This window comes from Hyperolius riggenbachi, chromosome 2 (assembly GCF_040937935.1).
Source record: "Hyperolius riggenbachi isolate aHypRig1 chromosome 2, aHypRig1.pri, whole genome shotgun sequence".
Lineage (NCBI taxonomy): Eukaryota > Metazoa > Chordata > Amphibia > Anura > Hyperoliidae > Hyperolius > Hyperolius riggenbachi.
Window position 1 is genome coordinate 46,358,253 of NC_090647.1, and position 27,031 is coordinate 46,385,283.

General features: G+C 45.6%; 1 protein-coding gene across 21 annotated transcripts in view; it reads left to right on the forward strand.

Annotated features, from left to right (window-relative positions):
* TENM4 (teneurin transmembrane protein 4) overlaps positions 1 to 27,031 on the forward strand; it is a 1,797,006-nt gene that overhangs the window by 1,535,806 nt on the left and 234,169 nt on the right. For all 21 annotated transcript variants that reach the window (XM_068266709.1, XM_068266713.1, XM_068266710.1 and 18 more), the window contains 2 exons: positions 13,246 to 13,460; positions 18,030 to 18,240. In XM_068266709.1, coding sequence (XP_068122810.1) covers positions 13,246 to 13,460; positions 18,030 to 18,240 — 426 coding nt within the window. The remainder of the gene's footprint in view (positions 1 to 13,245; positions 13,461 to 18,029; positions 18,241 to 27,031) is intronic.

Below are 27,031 nucleotides of genomic sequence, written 5' to 3' on the forward strand. Positions count from 1 at the left end.
TATTTCTGTTGGCTTCAGTATTCAAACACTGTATTCAAATATTCTGCAGAGCTGCAACTGATGGCGCTAAAGCCGTTGCCATCTGTGCTAAACTTCAGAATATAAATCATGGACAGGAAAGCTTTTACAATGGGCAAACGCTGACTTAAAGAAAACCTGAACTGAAAATTAAAAGTCAAAATAACCATACACAGGTCATAGTTACCTCCCGTGTAATCTACTCCTCAATCTCTTTCTCCTTTGCCGCGTCCTGTTTGTCCACTGTGATCAAGGGAATTCTCTATCCTCCATTTTGAAAATGGTCATTAACCCATAACAGCTTTCTGGTCAGCACACTGTTAAACTGTCATATCGCCCACTTGAGCCATAGGAAAACATAGACATTACTTGGCACATCAGTTGTCCTCTCAGCTATAACTGACAGCAACTGATAAATAACTGACAGCAACTGATATATTTCAATTCTGACAAAATGTTGTCAGAACTTGAAGCGATCACTGTCAGAAGAAAATGGTGAGCTTCTGAGAGCAACTGATGGCAAGGTAACTATTTAATGTTCATTTGAAGTTACCTCATGTGTTTATTTTAAATTAATTTTACTCAGTACAGGTTCTCTTTAATAATCTATAAATGAATATTGGGGGAGAAAATACGCAATATTATTCATTTTTGTTATTTTCACTACAGTTTCTCTTTAACAGTCAGAGCTAGCAGTTCAATACAGTTTGAAGCCGGTTTTGCAGTGCAAACTGGTGGCAGTGGTGCGCCGTGCCCGCCACACCGCATCGCCAGAAACAGGTCTTCAGGGAACACCACGTTAAAGCCTATCTAAAGGGAAAAAAGCCTATCTAAAGGGAAAAAAATAAAAACTCGCCATCACAGCAATTCCTTTCTTTAATCAGTGGTGTGCTGCCTGCTCCTATCTCCGCTGCCTGTCACTGTCCCAGAAGTAAGGGCTGGCGCACACCAAGAGCGCTTTTAAAATCGCCAGTGCTTTGAAAAGCAGTTGGCTAATGTATTTGTATGTGATGGAGCACACCAGAGCAATGTGCTTCTTTCCCCAAACGCGGGTCCTGCAGCATTTCTGCTGATTTCTGAGGCAATTCCGCCTCAGTGTTAAAGTGAACCAGAGACGAAGCACCCTCATGTATTTTACCATATATAACAGTGGGAACTTTAGAGAAAACACCTACCCTGCTCTCTGTTTCATCTTTCACTGCTTAGACTGCCTGTTTATCAGCCCTGATAAAATCCCTGACTGAGCCTTCAGTCTGGCTTTGCTCAGGAATCATTATAGCTGAGTCTGTCTTCTCTGATATCTTTTCAAGCCCAAGCCTGCCCCCTTCTGGCTCTGCTTTCCTGTTCTGCATATTTGCAGCATCACAGAGAGCAGTGATGAGATGGGAAGAGCTGCTAATGTAAGGGTATATTAAACAGCAGGTGTACAATGGATATTGCATACAACACACACAGGGACAATGTCCGTGGGGATGGTGGTACTTATCGTGCTCTGCTGAAGGTGGAGAGGCGAATGTGGGCGCCAGTGGGTGCACGGCCTTACAGCCGTTTCGCAATGGGGTGAGCCTTGCTTCTTCGGAGGCTTCTGGTGCACGAGAAGCCTCCGAAGAAGCAAGGCTCACCCCATTGCGAAACGGCTGTAAGGCCGTGCACCCACTGGCGCCCACAGTCGCCTCTCCACCTTCAGCAGAGCACGATAAGTACCACCATCCCCACGGACATTGTCCCTGTGTGTGTTGTATGCAATATCCATTGTACACCTGCTGTTTTGCATTAAAGCTACAGTGCCAGACATTCTCTGTTCCTCTTTTCACAATCAATGGTCACAAAGCTTGAACTTTTCCTGTCGTGAGCACGTAGCTTTTGCTGAAGTTTCTGCACTGCCCTTCAGCTGGACATTCCCCATCTGTAGTTTGTACTGAGTGCCTACCTATCCTTCTCTAAGTCCGCTAAGGGTATATTGACCAGGAGCGTACTGCGCAGGCCCAGTATGGTCTGTGCCAGCGCAGTACGCTCCTGCTGACATCAGCGGATAGAGGACACGGCAATGCAGGCGCAGTGGTTTTCAGACTTTAAAGAGTGGCTTTGCGGGCACAGGATGTCTGCAGGGGACCATTAGAAGCCTCGGGAAAGTTCAACTCATTTTCCCCCCGACTCCACTACAGTATTCCTTTAAAGGAAAGTGGAAAATTGCTCTGAAAAGCGCTAGATCAGAGCGATTTTCCAAGCGTTTTTTGTTACAGAAGCTGTTCAGTTACAGCTCTACTGTAACAAAATAATTTATGTATGAAATAAGAACCCTTTTCAGGTGTTTTGGATGAATTAGCTGATTAGTCTGACACTTTGAGCTCAGAATATTGAACATTCTCACAATATTCTAATGGTCTGAGATTTAGATTTTGAGGTTTTCATATGCTGTAAGCTAGGCCTGAACGATTTTAGTAAAAAAAATAAAAAAATGAATTGAGCGATTTCTGTCCGAAATCGGGATTTGCTTCAAATCAAGCTTTGTTTCCCTCCTCTGTGCGCCTCTGTCCCCGTCTGTTTTTGTGTCTCCTCTGTGTCTCTCTCTGTGCCCACTCTGGGTCTCTCTTCGTGCCCACTTTGTGCCCCTTTTGTCTCTCTGTGTCTCTTCTGTGCCCCTAAGCTGCGGCAGTGCTGGAATACCTTCCAGCACGAGTCCAGCCATGCCCATCTATACACTTTGCCTCCTGCAGGCTCTAATGCACGGCATACTTCCTGTATGTCATGTGACATACAGGAACCAGGAAGTATGCTGTGCACAAGAGCCAGCAGATGGCAAGAGACAGTGTTGGACTCAGCGGAAGGTATGTCCAACACTGCCGATGCTGCGGGCCGCACGCGCCCGAACTTGCGGTAAGTTTGAAGCTGCTTCTTCAAACTTCCCCCATGCGAAAATGATGTCATCACAGAAATTGCTGCTTGGACGATTCCAAAATTGTGATCTTGGTGATCACGATTTTGGTTTAAATTCGATCTATCTTTCAGGCCTACTGTAAGCCACAATCATCCAAATTATAACAAATAAAGGCTTAAAATGCCTCACATTGCATGTAATGAGTCTGTTTCATATATTAGTTTCACATTTTAAGTTGAATTACTGAAAAAAAATGGACTTAAGCTTGTTATTCCAGTTTTTAGAGTTTCACCTGTATATTGCGGTCTAGTAAAATAGTTGTCTCATCCAGAGCCCAACCAAACACTGCATAATAGGAAACCAAATTGGAAAGAAAGGACAGTAAAATAAATTTTCGTGCAGGTGCCATATCAAAAACCTTCTGCTCACAACGTAAACACGATTTTGCCTGCGGGCAGCGATCGACGGGGAGCCAAGTATATTTTTACATTTCCAAAATCTGACACGGCCTCGCTCTTTTTGCCGCTGTCTCATTAGCGGCGGCTAGAACAACACAAAACAACGCGGCGGCCGCGTTTGATTTCCCGTCGCTCAGAAAGACAGTTAGATCTTTGGTTGAAAATAAGTGCAGATAAATGGCTGCTGCTTGCTATTTTCCTTTGTGTTAATCCCCCCTACTCGTCCATGAAGAAGAAAGCCGGTTCAGTGGGTTAGAAAGAAAAGGCAAACGCACACACACACACAACGCAGGGGGAATAAGTGTTTTGTCGGGAACACGTGGGAGCCAAATTAAATTAGATTAAAAAATAAGATTAAAATGAGGGTTATTATGGAAACGTTGATTAGGAGGCCCCATTAAGGTCTGCTATTGTGCCGTTATCTAAATAGAAATCTCTTCTTTGGCTTCTTTCAATCAGACATCACTGCGAGTCTTTTATTTACACGGAGAGCCTTCTGCAGCGTGCGTGCGCCGCACCTCCTCGCCGCCGGAGACTTTTCTGCCGCTATCGGATAAAGGGGGGGGGGGGGGCAAAATTCTGAAAATAAGGCACAGGCTTACTAAGAGTAGGAATGTTCTCGCCACAGTTGATTTGGACGCAGGGAGAAGCCGTGAGATTGTAATCCAGTGGAATATATAATATATATTGCCCTAATGATTGCCTAATTTCTTCCTCGGCTATTGCAGACACTAGAATTGCAGAGATTTGCACCACCTAAATCCGGTGATGCGCAGTCACCGAAATGACCTACTTCGTTACTAAAAGCCTATAGAACATACACACACTCACACACTCTTACTCGCACACTCTTTCTCTCTCTCTCTTTCTCTTTCTTTCTCCCTTTTTTTTCTCTCTCTTTCTCTCTCTCTCTCTCTCTCTCTCTGTCTCTCTCTCTCTTTCTCTCTTTCTCTCTATCTCTCTCTCTTTCTCTCTCTCTCTCTCTCTCTCTCTCTCTCTCTCTCTCTCTCTCTCTCTCTCTCTCTCTCTCTCTCTCTCTCTCTCTCTCTCCAGTGGTGACATGCAAACATCACATAGTGATGTACGGCACGGGTCAGGTTCGCCGTTGCTCTTATAGGTCGGCGGTTCTAGTGCTAGTCTGTGATTGGTGTTTGATTACACATCAGAGTTTCCCATCAGATCCACGTCTATTATAGGTGTGGCTCATCCCTCCAAGTTCGACAGTTGACTCCCGATTGCTCTCGCAGTGGCCCTCAAGACTTCTTTGACTCCTTTGAAGAGCCTTCACTAAATGCTTAAAGAGAGTCTGAAGCGAGAATAAATCTCGCTTCAGACCTCAGAGTTAGCAGGGGCATGTGTGCCCCTGCTAAACCGCCGCTATCCCGCGGCTTAACGGGGGTCCCTGATCCCCCAAATCCCCTCCGTAATGCGGGGGAGCGCTTCCTGGTTGGGGCAGGGCTAACCGCCGCAGCCCTGCCCCACAAGCGTCTGTCAGCGCGTATCTCCGCCTCTCCCCCGCCCCTCTCAGTCTTCCTTCACTGAGAGGGGCGGGGGAGAGGCGGCGATGCGCCGCTGACAGACGCGACTGGAGGCAGGGCTGCAGCCGTTAGCCCTGCCTCCAGGAGCGACCAAGTCTGCGACCAAGTGTCGCAGTGGAGTGTTTGGGAGTCAAGGGACCCCCGTTTAGCGGCGCTATTGCGGCGGTTTAGCAAGGGCACTGCTAACTATGAGCTCTGAAGCGAGATTTATTCTCGCTTCAGAGTCTCTTCAAACCATGCTTTACAGCGGTCTTTTATGCAGCACAATTATCAAACAACTTTTGTTGTGAAACAAGTTGAAAACCCCCCAAAAAAGTTGCTTGCTATTGTTGTTGCAAATGTTGGATTGACGTCTTATCAGTTCTGGGAACAATAGCAAGTAACTTTTTTTTTTTGGTTGTTCAGCTTGTTTCACAACAAAAGTTGTTTGATAATTGTGCTGCATAAAAGACCACTGTTCAGCGTGTGTATGGTACTTTAGAGGGCTAATCCAACTTTGCAACCATCATGACTGGCCTTATCTTCTCTTGACTTTTATTGTGCTCTGCTATTTTGATGGATTACAGCTATAAAGCCTCATTCACACGCTCAACAAAAGTCTTTTAAATGCACAATTATCAAACAACTTTTGATGATGAAACAACCAAAAAAAAGTTGTTTGCTATTGTTCACACAACTGATAAGACTGTTGGATTGACTTCAGCTGCGTCTTATCAGTTTGAACAATAGCAAACAACTTTTTTTTTGGTGGTTTCAACTTGTTTCATCATCACCGCACAACAAAACAAGCGACTTCGTTAACCACTTGCAGACCAAGTACATTGAATCAACGTCCAGCAGGTGGTGCTACCGTTCTGACCGGACGTTGATTCAACGTCTGCGCTAACAAACCGTCCCGATGCGATCGTGCTCATCCGGAGGGGGAGATTAAGCTTTCATATGACAGCTGGCATCTCCCCCGAGTGATCAGCAGCCATCCAGTATGGCTGCTGATCACGGGATCACTATGATCGCTGACAGATCGTAGTGATCACTTTGACAGCGGCGGCAGGGGGGAAAGAAAAGGATCCACTCACCTCCCTGCAGTTCCAGCGACGATCGGCGCCCCCCTCTGCTCTGGCCGGCATCTCTGCTCCGTCTGACGTCAGCGCCGGGTCCCATCTTGATGACGTCATCAAGCCGCGACCCGGACCTGAGTGTCATTTGGAGCGGAGATGCCGGCTGGAGAAGAGGTGGCTACTGCAGCTTATCGCTGGAGCCTGGAAGGTGAGTGAAAGCTGTCAGCTACAGGGGGGACACCTGCCTCCATGGGGAACACCATGCACAGCCAGCCACAGACGGGATCCGGCCGCCCGACCCCCCCTAAACGCCCCCTCTCCATGCAAATTGCCCTGGTCCTTAAGGGGGGTTAGGCGGCCAGTCCCGAAGTGGTTAAAGATGTGTGTTTTCCATATCGTTACAGCCCCACAGCGACGTCTCTTCACCATAGTACATATAGCATCATCGTACTCGGTATGTGTACACATTCACAGTTTGCAGACATCTTCTCACTGTCTTTTCCAAAATCAATCCGACAGCCGGAACGATTCAACCTCTTCTTATCTGTCGTTCTTGCTCAGTCGTCCGCACGTCTACACGTGAAGACTGTAGTTAAATTTTCCCAAAACGTTTGATTTTCGCTCACTGTAAAAGACGTGTGTGTATAGGGCTTTAAACAAGCAACTTGGAAGATGGTGCTGGGTCTCTTTCTTTGCTACAATTGTCTGTTTCTGGGCTGAGGGGCAACGACCCTAGCACAATCTGTTGCCTATCTCCTTGGGACTACCGTATCCTGTGAAATGCGTTACAATCCGTTCACATCAGCGTGTTCGGGAACCGGACCGTTCTTTCAATTCCAACTAACGGAACACCAGTTTGGGTAGCCTGTAATAATTCCAGATCGGCAAATAAAGCAGATGCCGACAGGTAAAACTGAGTGGGTGGCTACGGGAAACAAAACCCACAAGTGAAAAACGGATGCCCAAATGTAACAATCTACTTCATTTGAATCTGAAAACTGATACGTTTTTAAAGGATCAGGGTTTTTTGTGCCGTTAATTGTGAACCCAGCCTAAAAGATGTTTATTATAATAGGTCAGCAGGTTTGCTCACCTCTTTGGGCCTTCTCTTTAAAAAAATATATATTTTAGGGTTTCTTGGCTACCGCATGGCAACTCAAAACTTAGCTCCCACCACAGATTTTCTATAGGATTGGAGTCTGTAGTGACCATTACCTTAATGGAGGCTGGCTAGGCCTCCCCATGACCTTCACAGATTTTAGCACCATTTACTTCTCCATCGGAAAAACTGCTACAGTTATGTGCAGGACAGACTATAGTCACTAAAGACGTGTTTTCAAATCCTGATTATGGGCGCGCAGGTGCTAAATAATATAAATGAAGAATTAATCAATAATAAATGAATCAATATTTTATTGTAAAAGTCAGAATTACATACATAATCCACATGCATTACCCTCAATCACACTATATCCACACATGCATGGGAGTCATATGGTGTCCAATAAAAATATGTAAATTCCGCATATACTTGGAGACTCTGCGGGGTTTTCTTTAAAAAGTACTTAAAAACTGAAAAAGTATCTCTGATCAATTCCACAGTTCCGTGGCTGTTGTCAAATTTCCCTTTATATGTATCCCAAACAAATTGTTGTCCACAAATGTGCACTGTATATACTGTTTGGTGTGTGTTGAAGAAAAAGGTTGATATCACCTGCCACTGTAGTATTCCTGATGCTTGTACGTTTTACGTTGTACTGTAGTATTCCTGATATCACCTGCCACTGTAGTATTCCTGATGCTTGTACGTTGTACTGTAGTATTCCTGATATCACCTGCCACTGTAGTATTCCTGATGCTTGTACGTTGTACGTTGTACTGTAGTATTCCTGATATCACCTGATATCACCTGCCACTGTAGTATTCCTGATGCTTGTACGTTGTACGTTGTACTGTAGTATTCCTGATATCACCTGATATCACCTGCCACTGTAGTATTCCTGATGCTTGTACGTTGTACGTTGTACTGTAGTATTCCTGATATCACCTGATATCACCTGCCACTGTAGTATTCCTGATGCTTGTACGTTTTACGTTGTACTGTAGTATTCCTGATATCACCTGCCACTGTAGTATTCCTGATGCTTGTACGTTGTACTGTAGTATTCCTGATATCACCTGCCACTGTAGTATTCCTGATGCTTGTACGTTGTACGTTGTACTGTAGTATTCCTGATATCACCTGATATCACCTGCCACTGTAGTATTCCTGATGCTTGTACGTTGTACGTTGTACTGTAGTATTCCTGATATCACCTGATATCACCTGCCACTGTAGTATTCCTGATGCTTGTACGTTGTACGTTGTACTGTAGTATTCCTGATATCACCTGATATCACCTGCCACTGTAGTATTCCTGATGCTTGTACGTTGTACGTTGTACTGTAGTATTCCTGATATCACCTGATATCACCTGCCACTGTAGTATTCCTGATGCTTGTACGTTGTACATTGTACTGTAGTATTCCTGATATCACCTGCCACTGTAGTATTCCTGATGCTTGTACGTTGTACGTTGTACTGTAGTATTCCTGATATCACCTGCCACTGTAGTATTCCTGATGCTTGTACGTTGTACATTGTACTGTAGTATTCCTGATATCACCTGCCACTGTAGTATTCCTGATGCTTGTACGTTGTACATTGTACTGTAGTATTCCTGATATCACCTGATATCACCTGCCACTGTAGTATTCCTGATGCTTGTACGTTGTACATTGTACTGTAGTATTCCTGATATCACCTGCCACTGTAGTATTCCTGATGCTTGTACGTTGTACGTTGTACTGTAGTATTCCTGATATCACCTGATATCACCTGCCACTGTAGTATTCCTGATGCTTGTACGTTGTACATTGTACTGTAGTATTCCTGATATCACCTGCCACTGTAGTATTCCTGATGCTTGTACGTTGTACATTGTACTGTAGTATTCCTGATATCACCTGATATCACCTGCCACTGTAGTATTCCTGATGCTTGTACGTTGTACATTGTACTGTAGTATTCCTGATATCACCTGCCACTGTAGTATTCCTGATGCTTGTACGTTGTACATTGTACTGTAGTATTCCTGATATCACCTGCCACTGTAGTATTCCTGATGCTTGTACGTTGTACATTGTACTGTAGTATTCCTGATATCACCTGCCACTGTAGTATTCCTGATGCTTGTACGTTGTACATTGTACTGTAGTATTCCTGATATCACCTGCCACTGTAGTATTCCTGATGCTTGTACGTTGTACATTGTACTGTAGTATTCCTGATATCACCTGCCACTGTAGTATTCCTGATGCTTGTACGTTGTACGTTGTACTGTAGTATTCCTGATATCACCTGATATCACCTGCCACTGTAGTATTCCTGATGCTTGTACGTTGTACATTGTACTGTAGTATTCCTGATATCACCTGCCACTGTAGTATTCCTGATGCTTGTACGTTGTACATTGTACTGTAGTATTCCTGATATCACCTGCCACTGTAGTATTCCTGATGCTTGTACGTTGTACATTGTACTGTAGTATTCCTGATATCACCTGCCACTGTAGTATTCCTGATGCTTGTACGTTGTACATTGTACAACGTACAAGCATCAGGAATACTACAGTGGCAGGTGATATCAACCTTTTTCTTCAACACACACCAAACAGTATATACAGTGCACATTTGTGGACAACAATTTGTTTGGGATACATATAAAGGGAAATTTGACAACAGCCACGGAACTGTGGAATTGATCAGAGATACTTTTTCAGTTTTTAAGTACTTTTTAAAGAAAACCCCGCAGAGTCTCCAAGTATATGCGGAATTTACATATTTTTATTGGACACCATATGACTCCCATGCATGTGTGGATATAGTGTGATTGAGGGTAATGCATGTGGATTATGTATGTAATTCTGACTTTTACAATAAAATATTGATTCATTTATTATTGATTAATTCTTCATTTATATTATTTAGCACCTGCGCGCCCATAATCAGGATTTGAAAGTAGTGTTTTTCAAGGTGGGAGGAGGGGGATACCCACCTTATCTGGGAAGCAGCAGGTGGGCAGTATTAGGATTCTTTGTAGCTATATTCAGGCAGCGCCATCTAACCTTTGTTGACTAAAGACGTGTTACCAACAGGCAGACAGGTGAAAACCGACAAGAAAGGAGCAGAGGCACATGTAATGCGACCACACTCTTAAAGGATACCCGAGGTGACATGTGTGACATAAGATAGAAATGTGTATGTACGGTACCCAGCACATAAATAACTATGCTGTGTTCCTTTTTTTCTTTTCAGCCTGAAGGAGTTAAATATCAGGTATGTAAGTGGCTGACTCAGTTCTGACTCAGACAGGAAGTGACTACAGTGTGACCCTCACTGATAAGAAATTTCCCTTTTTATCTCTTTCTTGCTTTCAGAAGCCATTTTCTGCTAGGAAAGGGTTTTATAGTTGGAATTTCTTATCAGTGAGTGTCACACTGTAGTCACTTCCTGTCTGAGTCAGCACTGAGTCAGCCACTTACATACCTGATATTTAACTCTTTCAGACAGAGAAAGAAAAAAAGGAACACAGTATAGTTATTTGTGTGCTAGGCACTGTACATACACATGTCTATCATCATGTCACATGTCACTTTGGGTATCCTTTAAAGATCAATATTAAGATATTTGGCTATGTTAATAAAAAAAAATATATTGACTAGATCAGTGTTCCTCAACGTTTTATCGGTATGCACCCCTTTTAAAACCCTGTACTCACCAAGTACCCCCTAGCATACTAAACATTATCAAAAGTACCCCTTGAAAAATATATATTTAATCGTAGTACATGATAATTGGTTCTAAACTATTTCCAATCATTTACTAATCCTTTTAATTAGCTAAAATATCAAATTGGTGTTGTTTAAATAAGCTTTATCATTTTCTATAAAACTAGCGGTATGGACGAGCTCAGCTCGTCCATCACCGCCGATGGCTGCCGCTCAGGCCCTGCTGGGCCGATTTCCATCAAATAAAGTGCAGCACACGCAGCCGGCACTTTGCCAGCCGCGTGTGCTGCCTGATCGCCGCCGCTCTGCGGCGATCCGCCGCGAGCAGCGGTGAAAGAGGGTCCCCCTAGCCGCCTGAGCCCTGCGCAGCCGGAACAAATAGTTCCGGCCAGCGCTAAGGGCTGGATCGGAGGCGGCTGACGTCAGGACGTCGGCTGACGTCCATGACGTCACTCCGCTCGTCGCCATGGCGACGAAGTAAGCAAAACACGGAAGGCCGCTCATTGCGGCCTTCCGTGTTACTTTTGGCCGCCGGAGGCGATCAGAAGAACGCCTCCGGAGCGCCATCTAGTGGGCTTTCATGCAGCCAACTTGAAATAGTTTTTTTTTAATTTAAAAAAACCCTCCCGCAGCCGCCCTGGCGATCTTAATAGAACGCCAGGGTGGTTAAGTATATCAAGCCCGAGTACCCCCTGGAACCAGCAGAAGTACTCCCTGGGGTGAGCATACCACACGTTGAGAACCTAGGGACTAGATGAAGAGTGAATGGAGCAGCCATAAAAAAAAAAAAAAATGTTTTGCTTGGTGCTGGGATACGGCCAATATTTAAGGGAAGGAAAGTGATTGCTTCTTTCCTGCTAAAAGCCATTATTTGCATGTTTGGAACCCTCTGCCTTATTGTGCTGCCGAGAGTGTTGGCTGAAGCCTTGGAGACCCCCGTGCTGCCCCCTCCAGGCGCCTGCCTGAGCGGCCCGATAACCGTTAACATCATAGCGTGGGGGCCATAGGTTCACGTATACGACTTTTACCATAATAGCCCTCAGCAAAAATTGCTTATGTGAAATGTACCATTTAAAAAAATAAGTGGCAACTGTGGAGACTGGTTAAGTCATTTATAAAATGGAATGGCCCGCAGTGCTGAATGTGTAGCGCTGAAATTGAATTTCCCCGTGACCTTATTCACTTAACCCCCAACCTCCCTGTCGTGTCACATTGCGGGACGGGGGCTGCACCGCCATCCAGGCCGTCACAGCGGAGACCTGTCTCTTCCAGCAGAATGAGGTCTGACTCTGTTACCTCTCCATCCATCAGCCAGCCTGACACCACGGAGCATCTGCTTCCACCGCGTCCAGCCGGGACCGCGCATCTGCGCCAGCCGCGGCCTTTTCCATTTCCTATTTTTAATATAAATATCGAATGCAAGCCCTATAACCTGTAGTAATATTATTATACGAAAAAAATCTTTATCGCTTTCCTTTCTTTTTTTCATTCCCTACTTCATTATATGTAATGTTAAAATCAGTATCATTTGGCAATTCACTGATAAATCTGCATCCATTTTGTCTTTACTTTTAATTTCTATGAAAACTGTAATTTCCTACAGTAAGGTACTTACAACACTTGTAAGACTATCCATGTCTCATGCAAGAAACCAAAATCTGGGGTTTTACCTGGGCTTAAAGAGAATCTGTACTCTAACATTCTTACAGTAAAAAGCATATCACTCTATTCATTATGTTCTCCTGGGCCCCTCTGTGCTGTTTCTGCCACTCCCTGCTGCAATCCTGGCTTGTAATTGCCAGTTTTAAGCAGTGTTTACAAACAAAAGACATAGCAAGTGATAGGCTGAGAGGAGCTCAGTGTGTGAGTCATACAGAGTGTGCAGGGGGCCTGGTGAAGGTGTGTATAGCTTCTATCCAATCACAAGCAGCACAGCACATTCCAGCTTGACTGCCTCAGCCTGACAGAGCCGACAGAGGAGAGAAGATTAGATCATATAACAGAGATAACACAGCCACTGTGCAAGTAGTAAAGGCTGCAGTTAGACAGAGCACATTAGAACAGGCAAAGGAACTTAGAAGAACTAAGGCTGAAAATTTTGTTACAGAGTCTCTTTAAAGGACAACTGAGAGGGATATGATGGCTGCCATATTTATTAACTTTTAAACAATACCTGTTGCCTGGCAGCCCTGCCGACCTCTTTGGCTGCAGTAGTGTTTGAATTACACCCATGAAACAAGCATGTGGTTAATCCAGTCTGATTTCTGCCGGAAACGCCTGATTTGCGTGTTTGTTCAGGGTCTATGGCTAAATGTATTGGAAGCATAGGATCAGCAGGTCAGCCAGGCAATCTGCATACTGTAAATTGAATTTCAAATGTATATTGAAATTTTACAAGAATGGCAAAATTACTAGTTTTTATTTTTTGAACCCTGTAAAAATTTGACTTTTATTTTATCCACTTAGGAAAAATTGCTAACCTGTTTCCTGACGAAAGTTTCATTGACTCTGGCGAGCTGGATATCGGCAGGCGAGCCACTCAGAAGATCCCACCTGGAATATTCTGGAGGTCGCAGGTGTTTATAGACCATCCCGTACACCTGAAGTTCAATGTGTCTCTGGGAAAAGCAGCTCTGGTTGGCATCTATGGCAGAAGAGGTCTCCCGCCATCACACACACAGGTAACCGGAGCTGAGAGGCCGGCTAATTCCTTGGGGCCATGTAGTGAACCAATCTCAAATGGAGCCTGAACTGATAGTGACCAGATTTTCGTTGGTTCAACCTGGGACGGGGGGGGGGAGGGGGATGCCACCAGAAAATAAACGCACTGCGGGCCCACATGTCACCAGAAAATAAACGCATTGTGGGCAAACATGTCACCAGAAAATAAACGCCCCGCGGCAAACATGTCACCAGAAAATAAACGCACTGCGGGCAAACATTTCACCAGAAAATAAACGCATTGTGGGCAAACATGTCACCAGAAAATAAACGCACTGCAGGCAAACATGTCACCAGAAAATAAATGCAATGCGGGCAAACATTTCACCAGAAAATAAACGCATTGCGGGCAAACATGTCACCAGAAAATAAACGCACTGCAGGCAAACATGTCACCAGAAAATAAACGGACTGCGGGCAAACATGTCACCAGAAAATAAACGCACTGCGGGCAAACATTTCACCAGAAAATAAACGCCCTGCGGGCAAACATTTCACCAGAAAATAAACGCATTGCGGGCAAACATTTCACCAGAAAATAAACGCATTGCGGGCAAACATGTCACCAGAAAATAAACGCACTGCGGGGAAACATTTCACCAGAAAGTAAACGCCCTGCGGGCAAACATTTCACCAGAAAATAAACGCATTGCGGGCAAACATGTCACCAGAAAATAAACGGACTGCGGGCAAACATGTCACCAGAAAATAAACGCACTGCGGGCAAACATTTCACCAGAAAATAAACGCCCTGCGGGCAAACATTTCGCCAGAAAATAAACGCATTGCGGGCAAACATGTCACCAGAAAATAAACGCACTGCGGGGAAACATTTCACCAGAAAGTAAACGCCCTGCGGGCAAACATTTCACCACAAAAATAAACGCATTGTGGACAAACGTCACCAGAATATAAACATACTGCGGGCAAACATTTCACCAGAAAATAAACGCAATGCGGGCAAACATTTCACCAGAAAATAAACGCACTGCGGGCAAACATGTCACCAGAAAATAAATTCACTGCGGGCAAAGTTCACCTGGAAAAAAAGCATTTACTCACCTGGCAGAAGACTCCTCTGGCGCGCATCTCCCCGGACGATCCTCCTGAAGTCTCCCGCGCTGACAGGCAGAGAATTGATACTTAGGAGGGATTTACCTCACTAGTGGGTAGTTTTGGTTTTCCGTGCGGTAACAGCCTTTGTGAATTGATATTTTACAGAATGTTCAGTAAAATCAAATCTTTTCTGCTTTACCGAATGCCCTAATTATTCCTGCTCATACTGAGTAGCTACGAGTACATAGGTACTCCGCTTCGAAATCTAAATTAGCCAATGCTGACTGCCGAAAGGGGGGAGGTGGGGGTGCGGTGGTTAACTTACCCATGCTGCCTGGATCTGATATGCTCCACTTGCGTCCCATATCGTGCTTCACATCACTCCCTCCCTTCCTCCTTCAGCCCGGAAGAAGGAAGCATGGGAGTGACATGGAATGCACAGGGATCGCATTGGATCCAGGTGGCATGGGTAAGTTAACTCCCCCTCTCCCATGGTCAGTGCTAGCTGATTTAAATTTAAATTCCGAATAGCTACGTACTCGTAGCTACTCAGTGTTAGCAACACTAGTCTTAAAGAGAGTCTGAGCCCATAAAAAATAACTATTCTTACTGGCCATTTATCTTTGTCGATAAGATCATAGCTGAAACGCTGCATTCTCGATGTCTTTATACCAGGGGCGCTTCTAGCCATTTTGTCACTCCAGGCAAGAAAACCTGTGGTGCCCTAAAACCCCCTCCCCCCCTCCCCCTTGAAAATGATTGTAATTTGGCAGCATTTCACCAAATAATAATCGTAATACGGCAGAGTTTCACCAGAAAATAATAGTAATGTGGACAGTGTTTCACCAGAAAATACATGTAATGTGGGCAGTGTTTCACCAGAAAATACACATAGGCAGGGCTCCACTTTCATGAGACATAAAGGGGGACAGAAGGAGGCACAAAGGAGGACAGAAGGAGACACACAGGGGGATAGAAGGAGGCACAATGGGGACAGAATAAGAAACAAAGGAGGACAGAAGGAGGTACACAGAGGGGCAGTGGGAGGTACAGGGGTACAGAAGAAGGCATACAGGGGGACTGAAGGAGGCACACGGGGACTGAAGGAGGCACAATTGGGGACAGATTGAGGCACAAAGGGGGACAAAAGGATGCACAGGGGGACAGAAGGTAGCACACAGTGGACAGAATGAGGCACAAAGGGGGTAGAAGGAGGCACAATGGTGGACAGAGAAAAAGCATAAAGGGGGGCAGAAAGAGCCGTAGAGAAGACAATAGGAGGCACAAAAATTCAGGGAAACAGAAGGATGCACAAAGGGGGGAAGGAGGCATAATGGGGGACAGAAAAAAGCACAAAGGGGGAAGAAGGAGCCGCAGGGAGACAGTAGGAGGCACAAAAGGGAACAGAAGGATGCACAAAGGGGGACAGATGGAGGCACAAAAGGGGGACAAAAGAAGGCAGAGGGGGATGTAAGGAGGCACAGGGAGACAGAAGAAGGCACAACGGGGCACAGAAGGAGGCACAGGGGGACAGAGTTGGCACATGGGGACTGTACAGGCACATGGAGACAGAATGAGGCACAAAGGGAGACAGAAGTAGGCACAAGTGGACAGGAGGAGGAAGAGTGGGACTGATGGAGGAACAGGGGAGCAGAGGTAGTACAAGGGGACATAAGGAGGCTCAAAGGGAGACAGAAGGACAAACGGGGTCAGACATGGCACAAGGGACTGAAGGAGGCACAAGGAGGCAAAAAGGGGGGGGAAGATGCACAAGGCACAGAGAGAAACTGTGCAGATGCAGCAGAAGCAAGTAATAGAACACCCACAGGGCGGGGCTTAGTCAGGGGGCACACCTTTGTTCAGGGGGCAGGGCTTAATTCAGCCCCCAGGACCAATGGCACTCCAGGCACTGGCCTGGACTGCCTATGCCTAAAAGCGCCCCTGCTTTATACCCCCAAATCCCTGGGCAAAATTCCACAACTTTCCAGGTCGTGGATTTTGCTGCCCGGGGAGACAGAGCTTAGCGCTGTAGCTCTGCCTCCAGTGCAGTCAATCTCAGCTGATCTCCGCCTCTCCCCGCCCCTCTCAGTGAAAGAAGACTGAGAGGGGCGGGGAGAGGTGGACATCCGTGGAGATTGACATGAGCAGAGGCAGAGCTACTGCTCAAAGAGGCAAAAGGAAGCGATCCCCGAATATTGCCCCGGGGATTTGGGGGGTATAAAGACATTATTGTTCTGCCACTTTAATGCAGCGTTGATCTAATTGATGACGATAAATTGCCAGTAAAAACAGTTATTTTTTGGGGGCGCTTCAGACTCTGAACTAGGGTTGCCAGGTCGGCTGATGGAGAAAACCGGACAGGGGGTGGAGTTAGGGGCGGAGTCAGAAGCACACTTTTATGTAGAGTGGAGCTAAGCAATGGGCTTTTAAAAAAATGTTTTTTACAGTATTTATATCGCACTGACATCTTCTGCAGCACATTACAGAGTACATAGCCATGTCACTAACTGTCCTCACCAGTACATGCACATAAGAGACCACTTTTCACCAGTAAATGCACATAATAAGAGACCGCTTTTCACCAGTAAATGCACAAGCATTACACGTAGCAACGTCGGGAAGCGCGGGCTCGGGGGCGGTACTTAAGCTGGCGTAACTTACGCCGCGTAAGCTGGCTGGCTGTGCCTTTGACTGACAGCCAGGCAGCGAATCAGCAGTCGCGCAGCGCTGGCGGACGGGTGGCGGGCCTGTTACCCAAAACTGTATTTCAATTGCTGTAATCGTGTTGAGAGACAGCAGTAACATAAGGTTTGACAAGCATGATGTGTGACAGCGTGCTGCTTCTATACAACACCGAGCTTTGTGTCCCCATCTCTCACTATCTTCCTACCTGTTAGTGCTGGCCCCTGTAGCAGATCCGAAGTTGAACGCCATACTGCTGGTGACGAGTCCTGCACAGTTTTGCCGAATTACAAACTGCAGGAAAACCCCGCTCCCACCATCAGGAGACAGCCTCACTACAGACACTGCGCATGCGCACACATGTTAGCGCGGCATGTCGTACATCACCATGTCGCAACTTCGGAGCCGTACAGGCCGCCATGTTGGAGGCGGATCTCAGTATTGTGATGTGATGACAAACAGGGGCGGTGCCATATCCACAGTAGTGCTTCCCGAATCCCTATTGCTAATCGGGCAGAATGATCTCTGTGACTCCGAAACGGCTGATGAACGGATGTTTCGGAGTTACTGGCGGCAAGTGGCAAAAGGCATAAAACCGGACATCTTAATTGTCCGGTTTAACATGCCTTTTTGGACAGGACACAGCGGCCAAAAACCGGACTGTCCGGTCTAAAACCGGACACCTGGCAACCCTACTCTGAACTGAAGTCACAATGTCTGCTTTGCTCACATTTAGGTGACGGATACATATTGTTATGCAGAAACTAATTCCATGTGTGTTTTTCTTTCAGTTTGACTTTGTTGAATTGCTGGATGGGAGGCGCCTCCTGGCCCAGGAGTCCCGCGGATTGGAGGGTCCTCAGAGGCTTCACAGAGGGGTGGTTCCTGTGACCAGTCATGAGACCGGCTTTATCCAGTACCTGGACTCTGGCATCTGGCACTTGGCTTTCTACAACGATGGCAAGGAGCCTGAGGTGGTCTCTTTCCTCACGACGGCTATCGGTAAGCAGGTTCCTGTGGCAGATCATTGCTGAGTAACATATCAATATTTTACCAATAATTCCATTTGTTTTATCACGTGGCAGTCTGGTATTGATATTACTTTGTTTTATAATGTGGGCAGCCTTTTATTGATAGCACTTTGTTTTAGTCTTTGTTCTGCTCACTGTTGTGTTCTTCTCCTCATGCTCTGATTGGTTGTTGTTCACGACTTGTGCTTTGCCTCTTGCTCTGATTGGTTGTTCATGGCTTGTGCTTTGCCTCTTGCTCTGATTGGTTGTTCATGGCTTGTGCTTTGCCTCTTGCTCTGATTGGTTGTTCATGGCTTGCTCTTTGCCTCTTGCTCTGATTGGTTGTTCATGGCTTGTGCTTTGCCTCTTGCTCTGATTGGTTGTTCATGGCTTGTGCTTTGCCTCTTGCTCTGATTGGTTGTTCATGGCTGGTTCTTTGCCTCTTGCTCTAAATGGTTGTTCATGGCTTGTGCTTTGCCTCTTGCTCTGATTGGTTGTTCATGGCTTGCTCTTTGCCTCTTGCTCTGATTGGTTGTTCATGGCTTGTGCTTTGCCTCTTGCTCTGATTGGTTGTTCATGGCTGGTTCTTTGCCTCTTGCTCTGATTGGTTGTTCATGTCTTGTTCTTTGCCTCTTGCTCTGATTGGTTGTTCATGGCTTGTGCTTTGCCTCTTGCTCCACATTGGTTGTTCACTGTTCTATTTTCCACATTTAAATTGTATTGGTGATTTGCCGATGCTCAGATCTGTTACCCTCTATAGACATCATTTAGCCTGATCATTTTATTTTTTTTCATTGTAGCTCAGGTTTAATGTGACACTAAATAAATCCGTGACCTGATTCCTGCAGTAATGTAACAGAAAAAGCAATTGTAATGAACCCTATATACACACAGACTCGCTGCAGTCCAACCACACAAAGGATTACAGCTACTGTGCCTACAACTAAAGTGAGAGATATTAGCATACTAAAACATGCAAATTCTGTCTAGTCTCACGCCAGCACTGAGGCGCCTCTGGATTGGTAAATGCCCTACCAGTAGGCCTGTGACATGCTATCTGTTTTGTTCCACACACTTCAGTATATGTTTGAAGCACTGTAGAATCACCTAAGGTAATGATTAGTACAAAGCTTCTCCTCAACCTGTCCTGGAAACGCCCAATGTTCTTCTATCTTGCTAATATTCAGATCAGAGGCTCCTCCCTCACCAAACAAGCCCAGCTAACGCCTCCGAATGAATTCCCTCCCCTCCTTTCTGCACTCTGCTGACCTCAAGGAATAATTTGCCTAATCCATTACAAGCATGTAGAAATGGTACCAGAGGGCGATATTTTGATTGTAAACATTGTCTGTTCATGCTTTCCTGCATCCCAGCTATTCTGTGGCGCTCGTGTTCAGTGTCGCTTTAAGACACTTTTTGGAATAAAGCCCGGTGTCCCTCGGTCAGGTGAGATTTCCAGTGCGTGCCGAGGCGTGCTAGTTGAGAAATTGGTTGATCTACTTCCTCACAAAATGAATTCGGTCCAGGTGATGAGTTCAATGTAATTCTGGCTGCAGAAGATGAGCTCACGTCTGTCTCATCCGCCTCCTTTATTTTTAGCTGTGTGGAGAGAGATAAGGATCTCTGCCAGCTCTCTGTAGTGCTTGAGCTGTGCAGTGCATTGTGGGAGGGCACAAGCTGACTGACCAGCTGCTGTGCAGGCCTGAGGGTATCGCTGTACCAAGGAGAGCTTTGTCCGTCTGTAACCGCTGCTTCATCTATGGAGTGCTTATGCTTTACCATCGATTCCCAGGCACAGAAACTGCCTGCACTTATGAGCTAGTTACATCAGTGAGACAACACTTTTCACATGCTAAAGCAGACATGAACTCAGAACAGCGTAAAAGCCTGTTTGTTACAGCTGATACAAATCCTGCAATAAATCTGCAGTGTGTCTACCTCCTGCTTTCATGGAAGCAGACATATTAACATCCTGTGTTTACAAATTAGCTGCTCTACTGAGGCAGACAGCTGGCACAGCTGAGAGATCAAATTACAGTGGTCATTAGTCCCAGATGAGGGGGAATTAGACTGGCTAAACTCTCTAAATACATACAGGGTGCATTTCTCTCCGTTTCCCTTCTGTCCTGTGCAAGAGTTCAGGTCCACTTTAAAGTGACTCTCAGAGGACAACTATTGTGAAAAATTGTAAAATCTAAAATACATACATATAAAATGTTCATTTCTACCATAATACAATGCACTGTAAATTACTTTTTTTCCTATGTTTATATCACTTAAAGGGAACCAGAGACGAAGCACCCTTGTGTATTTTACCATATATATCAGTAAGAACATTAGAGAAAACACTTACCCTGCTCTCTGTTTCATCCTCACTGCTATTTGTCTGTTATCAGTTATCCCCGACTAAGCATTCAGTCTGGCTTTGCAGGGAATAATTATAGCTGAGTCATTATAGCAGAGCCACAAGGGGGCAGGCTTGGGCTTGAAAAGACACCAGAGAAGACAGACTCAGCTATAATCTTTCCATAGCAAAGCCAGACTGAGTGCTCAGTCGGGGATTCTTACGGTATCTTGGGCCAGTTCTCTTGTGGTCTTGTATACAGGCTTAATTGCTCCGCTCCAGATGTCTTCTAACTTTGCCTTGTAGTGGCTTGTTTACCCTTGAAGAGGACTTATTAGTATAGTCACACTTCAAGTCATGTAGTTAAAATCAAACCGCGTTATAGTTTTCAGTAAATAGGAAAGTACTGCTTCCTTTCCACAATTTTGTTATAAGAATTGTAACTTCCAAACTCCAGTTGTATTGACTGTGAGGTGTACTGGAAGATCATACAGGAATTCAAGGGAACCTGAAATGAGAGGGGTATGGAGGCTGACATATTTATTTCCTTTTAAACCATGCAGATTGCCTGGTTGTCCTGCTGATCCTCTGCCTCTAAAGCCCCATCTACACAATACGATTCTTTGTGCGATTCGATTACGATTCTATTTACGATCCGATTAAAGGGAACCAGAGACGAAGCACCCTTGTGTATTTTACCATATATATCAGTAAGAACATTAGAGAAAACACTTACCCTGCTCTCTGTTTCATCCTCACTGCTAAAAGTGTCTGTTATCAGCTGTGATAAGAATCCCAGACTGAGCATTCAGTCTGGCTTTGCCAGGAATGATTATAGCTGAGTCATTATAGTAGAGCCACAAGGGGGCAGGCTTGGGCTTGAAAAGACACCAGAGAAGACAGACTCCGTTATAATCTTTCCGTAGCAAAGCTAGACTGAATTCTCAGTCAGGGATTCTTATCAGAGGTGATAACAGTATTATTAAACAGAGAACAATGAAACAAAGAGCAGATTAGGTGTTTACTGTCATGTTCCCACTGATTTATAAGGTAAAATACAAGAGGGTGCTTCATCTCTGGTTCTCTTTAAAGTAGGCAGTAAAATGCGGACAGATCACCTCATGGGGGATTCTCAGTATTACCTTTATTCTTTACAAAAGCACTCCCTGAAAAGGATCTATACAAAGATGTCCGCCAGCTTCCTTTCTCCTGTGCACACTGTTTTGTCAGTCGAACTGAGCAACTGCAGTTCCGTAGAATATTTTCAAACCAAGAACAAAACTGAGAATCCCCCATGAGGAGATGGACTTGTCCAAAACATGACACATCTGTCAGATTTTCACTACCGACAGTAAGTGACAGCAATATAGGTAAAAGCAGTGACAGCAACATGGGGGACCCGGCAGGCACAAACAGATTTTTAAAGATGTCATGCTGGAATCGATTGAAAATTCGTGGGTGGTGTGTGGAGGGATTGAAGTCAGCTACATCTCTCTCTGATCAGATAATTATTGGGGGAGGATCTAAAAGCTCCTACACACACTTGACTAAAGTCAACTGAGGTGACCGATAACAACCGACAATCAAGTGATTGGCCAGCGGATCTACTCACCCGATCAGCGGACAACTTGTTCGAAGACACCGCTCCCCACCATGTGACGTCAAGTGTGCGCGGCTCTGTCGTCCGCCCCCCCACTTCCTCATAACTACAGTACACATTGTCTGCTAAACAGCTGACACGCGTCTGTACTGGCCCCCCAGCGATGTCGCCCAAGGGGATACTCTATTGACATTTTTCAGTATCTGTATTATAAATCAGACCGCAGACTTATACTGCTGATGAAGGAGGAGTGTAGGCGGATTGTTTACTCAGAAGGTAATGCTTTCAGTCATCTGATTTGTTCCCAGGAGAGGGGGAAGATTTATTGGTGTGCACCGATAGGGGCCCTATGTTGCTTCTGGCTGGGAGTCAGGCCTACACAGGACATTTGTCACCTGCATGACAGTGTGTTACTGCCCCCCTTGGGAAAGCTGCGGAGGAGAGCCTGCTTGTGATTAAAAAGGAAACGAAAGTCTTTATTTCTCTTAAGCAAATCTTTACTTAAAGCTCAACTAAATCCAAAATGAAACAAGGCAAATTCTGTTAGCAGTCAGGAAGGATGATGAGTGAATATAAACTGTGTATAGAAGCCAAGTGATGTACAGAATATCAGTTTCACGTTGGTACGACTTTATGGGGCAGAGCTGTGATGAAGCGATTAAAATCTGGGCCACGATACTATCTGCATGGAGTTTGTATGTTATCTCAGTGCTTGTGTGGGCTACTTCCAGGCACTCCATTTTTCTTTCACATATCAAAAACATAAAGATACCATAGGTTAATTGGTTATTGCTTCCACCCCCCCCCCCACCCACCTGAGAAATTGGCCCAAGACCACAGTAGGATTGACTATGGTAGGATTAGCTTGTGAGCTCCTCTGAGGACAGTCAGTGACATGGCTATGTACTCTGTAAAGTGCTGCAGAAGATGTCAGTGCTATATAAATACATAATAATAATAATATGGTAGGACATTAGACTATGGCTATGGTAGGGATTAGAGTGTGAGCGCCTCTGAGGACAGTCAGTGACATGACTGTGTACTCTGTACAGTGCTGCAGAAGATGTCAGTGCTGTATAAATACATAATAATAATATGGTAGGACGTTACACTGTGGTAGGATTAGATTGTGAGCTCTGAGGACAGTAATTTAACCCATGGTTTAACCCATTCCATTAACGGGCACTAGACAGCCTCTCAGTGTATTGTGCATGCATGGCTGCGTGCACAGCCCTGAGCGCAGACTCCGGCACAGTAAGCCAGCGCCTATTCAGTGAGGAGACCTTGGGCAAGACTCCCTAACACTGCCACTGCCTGTAGAGCACCCCTAGTGGCTGCAGCTCTGGCGCTTTGATTCCGCCCGGAGAAAAGCACAATATAAATATTCTGTGTCTTCTCTAAAGTCTATGCTAGACTGAGGTCAGCTATGGCAGTCTCTGAGTCTCTGTCTGCTTTGTAAATGAATGGTAATAGCTGGCATAATGCGGGAGCTGATTTCATTTAATGCCTCATGGAGCCCTTCACCTTCTCTCATCCACTTTCTGCTCTGCTATGGAATAATCGCGGCCGGTAGACCTCATCCTGCAGGTGTGTTTTTGTTATTCACATCTGGGTAATTTTGCGTTCATATCCGAAGGCGTCATTCAGCGAGTATTAAGAGATTATGTGTGGTACTTGCATCTCTGTAACATCAAAGTTTACCGTCGGCGGTTGTGGAGTCTCTGCTGGCGTCGCACATCATTTTTCTCCGCATTTATCGCCTTCGCCATGACAGCACGCGGCGCAGGTGCCATGCAGGTGCGTGCTCTCTGAAAATAATTACTGTAATGTTTAGCGTTGCTTTTCTTTTTATTCAGCTGATAGTTTATAGTTTCAGATATACATATATATCTGTTCCACTTCACATGAACAAGCCATGAAAACGGGCATTTTTCTAAAGACCTTGTTCCGACTTTGGTTTTTAATTGCCTAACAACCAGTTATCCTGATGGCTAATTATCCCCTTTTCTCGAATAATTCCTTGTACTAGAAGCGATCGCTAATCTATGCATACAATCACTCCTGCCGTATCTCTGCGAGAAGGCCAGGTCATGTGATGTTGTCCAGCAGCTGTGACCATACACTACTCGGCTTGGTGGCCGATTGACCATGCAATTCGATAATTATCGAATTGGATGAAAATCGGTGCTGCCAAGAGCATTGCCCGATCGGTGATGCAAGCAATTTTCATGCCGAAATTGGTTGCATGTATCGATGGGGCATGCTGCAAGATGTCGGGCCGTTGTGGTGGCGGCAGTAACTACAAATGCCCCCAGCACTTTACCCTCTAGCGTATAAATGTGTACCCCGTGTGTATATTTATACATTACCTGTCCTGTCGCCCACTGCGCAGTGCCCATCTGTCTTCAGCTTCCTCCTCTTCCATTTTCCATTTGAACGGGAAGCGGAAGACGGATGGGAACCGCACAGTGGGGGACATAGGACAGGTAATGTATACATGTACACACTTGGGGGCCTGTGTACATTTATACACTAGGTGGGCAGCTGATTCGGCCGATTCCCGAGAGATTTCTTGCTGAAATTGATGGGGAATCTGCCTCCGGTGAATGGGCAACCGACAGATTTCTCTTTAATCAGATTCGATCAGAGACATTTGTCTCAAATCTGCCCATCATTGCTAGATGTATGGCCACCTCAACTCATCTGGTGATCTGTGATTGGACACAACTGAAGTCTGTACTTCCCAAAACACAAGAGTTCTACAGCATGATAAAACTGATTGGGATGAGACTCCCATCTTTTACCATAAGGGCCCTTTGACACTGGGGCAGTGCGGCGCGTCCAATTGGTGCACTGCTACCGCACTCCAATGAAAACCTGGGGGGAAATCACGTTACCTGCGGTGCGGGTGCTCCAGAACTCTTCAATCTGATGTGCTTCCAAAACTACGTTACCGTGTGTACCTGCATCGCACTGTGTCGGACCGGGATTTAAAAAATGTTGGCGGTGGCGAAGCAACGACGTTCCGACACGCGTGTGTGGAAGGGTATATCTACAATGCACTTCCGCGTTTCAAAAACAGGAAGTGACCGCAAGCGCACGTCACTTCCTGTTTGGCCGGCTGCCTAACAGGGAATACGTTGTAGTGCGGTATTGGCGGCCGATCTACCAAGAGATATATCTCTATCTGATCGGAGAGAGATCTGTTGGCTGATCTATTTCATAGACTGGAAACAGTCAGGGCCGTGGCCCTGACATCACACTGTGGGAGGGGTTTCACCACACTATCAGCTATACAGACTCCCCTGATTATCTATTTAAGAAAAGGTAAAGCTTTCTCGTGGGAAAAGGTGTACCTGCTACTGATTGTGATGACATGATGTCCCCTGCAGAGAGGCCTCAGTAGATCAGCCCCCCTCATGTGGTAGCAGCTGCCGCTCAGCAGACATGCTGACTACTTTAGTTTATATGCAGATGGGCTCCGGAATATGAAATACGACCGTGAAAACACGGAGCGGCAATCAAGTAGAACTTGAAATCGCGTTAAGTGCTCCTTCCGGGTGAACTGTGCAATAATAGCTAAAACTAAATATATTTTGAGGCTGCATTATAGTGTCATTTAAAATTGTGTCCTGTGACTGCTGCACATTTTAAGCCTACACTTATTACGTGCGCTCCGCAGAATGGAATAACTACCCATTCCACCCTCCGGTCTGGTTCTCTCAGATCTATATGCATCTCGGCTATTGCCTGTCAGTCACCAGCGGCTTGTAAGAGGCCAGTATTGAATGAAATAAGGGAAATAGGGCTTCACTGGTGCTTCATCTGAACCGGCAGACGTATGTCCACCCAGCAGGGGTGAAAGGCATAGCTCCCAACTGTCCCTCTTTTGGAGGGACAGTCCCTCTTTGGGAACCCTGTCCCTCTTTTCTCCTTATTTGTCCCTCTTTCAGGACTTTGTCCCTCTTTCTATGTAAATATATATATTTCTCTACTAAAAATGTTTGATTGACTCTAAACTTTATTCCCATCCTTTAAATTGACATATTACTAATTTTAAAATGTTAATATGAAGGGAAATGAACCAGGATAGAAAGGACCAGTGCGGTTTGAATTATGAAACAACATATTTTTCTTATGAAATCTTTATGATATGCGTAGGGGTGTGATGAGGGCGTGATCAGGGGTGTGGCAGGGGCGTGGCTTAAGGGTCCCTTTTTCCTCATCTCAAAAAGTTGGGAGAAATAACACTTGAACTTTAGGGCTTGTGTACTACTCTAGATACAGGTGTTAGAGCGAGCTGCATAATCTCTAATTATCTGGCTTGCAGTCACTGCCGTGTATCTCCTTTTCTTATTTCACTCTGCTTCAAATACAATAGGGGAATGATAGCTGAGTGAGTTGTGCGCCCCCTCTTACACTGCGTTCTGGTGCCTCCTTTGCCTCGATCGGGCCTTGCGCCTAGTCCTACACACACACCCACACACACACACCCGCACACACACACCACACACACCCACACCACACACACACACACACACACGCACGCGCACACACACACACACCGCACACATCCGCACACACACACCACACACACCCACACACCCGCACGCGCACACACACACACACCACACACACCCGCACACACACACCACACCACACACACACACACACGCACGCGCACACACACCCGCACACACACACCACACACACCCACACCACACACACACACACGCGCACACACACACACACCGCACACATCCCCACACACACACACCCGCACACACACACCACACACACCCACACCACACACACCCACACCACGCACGCGCACACACA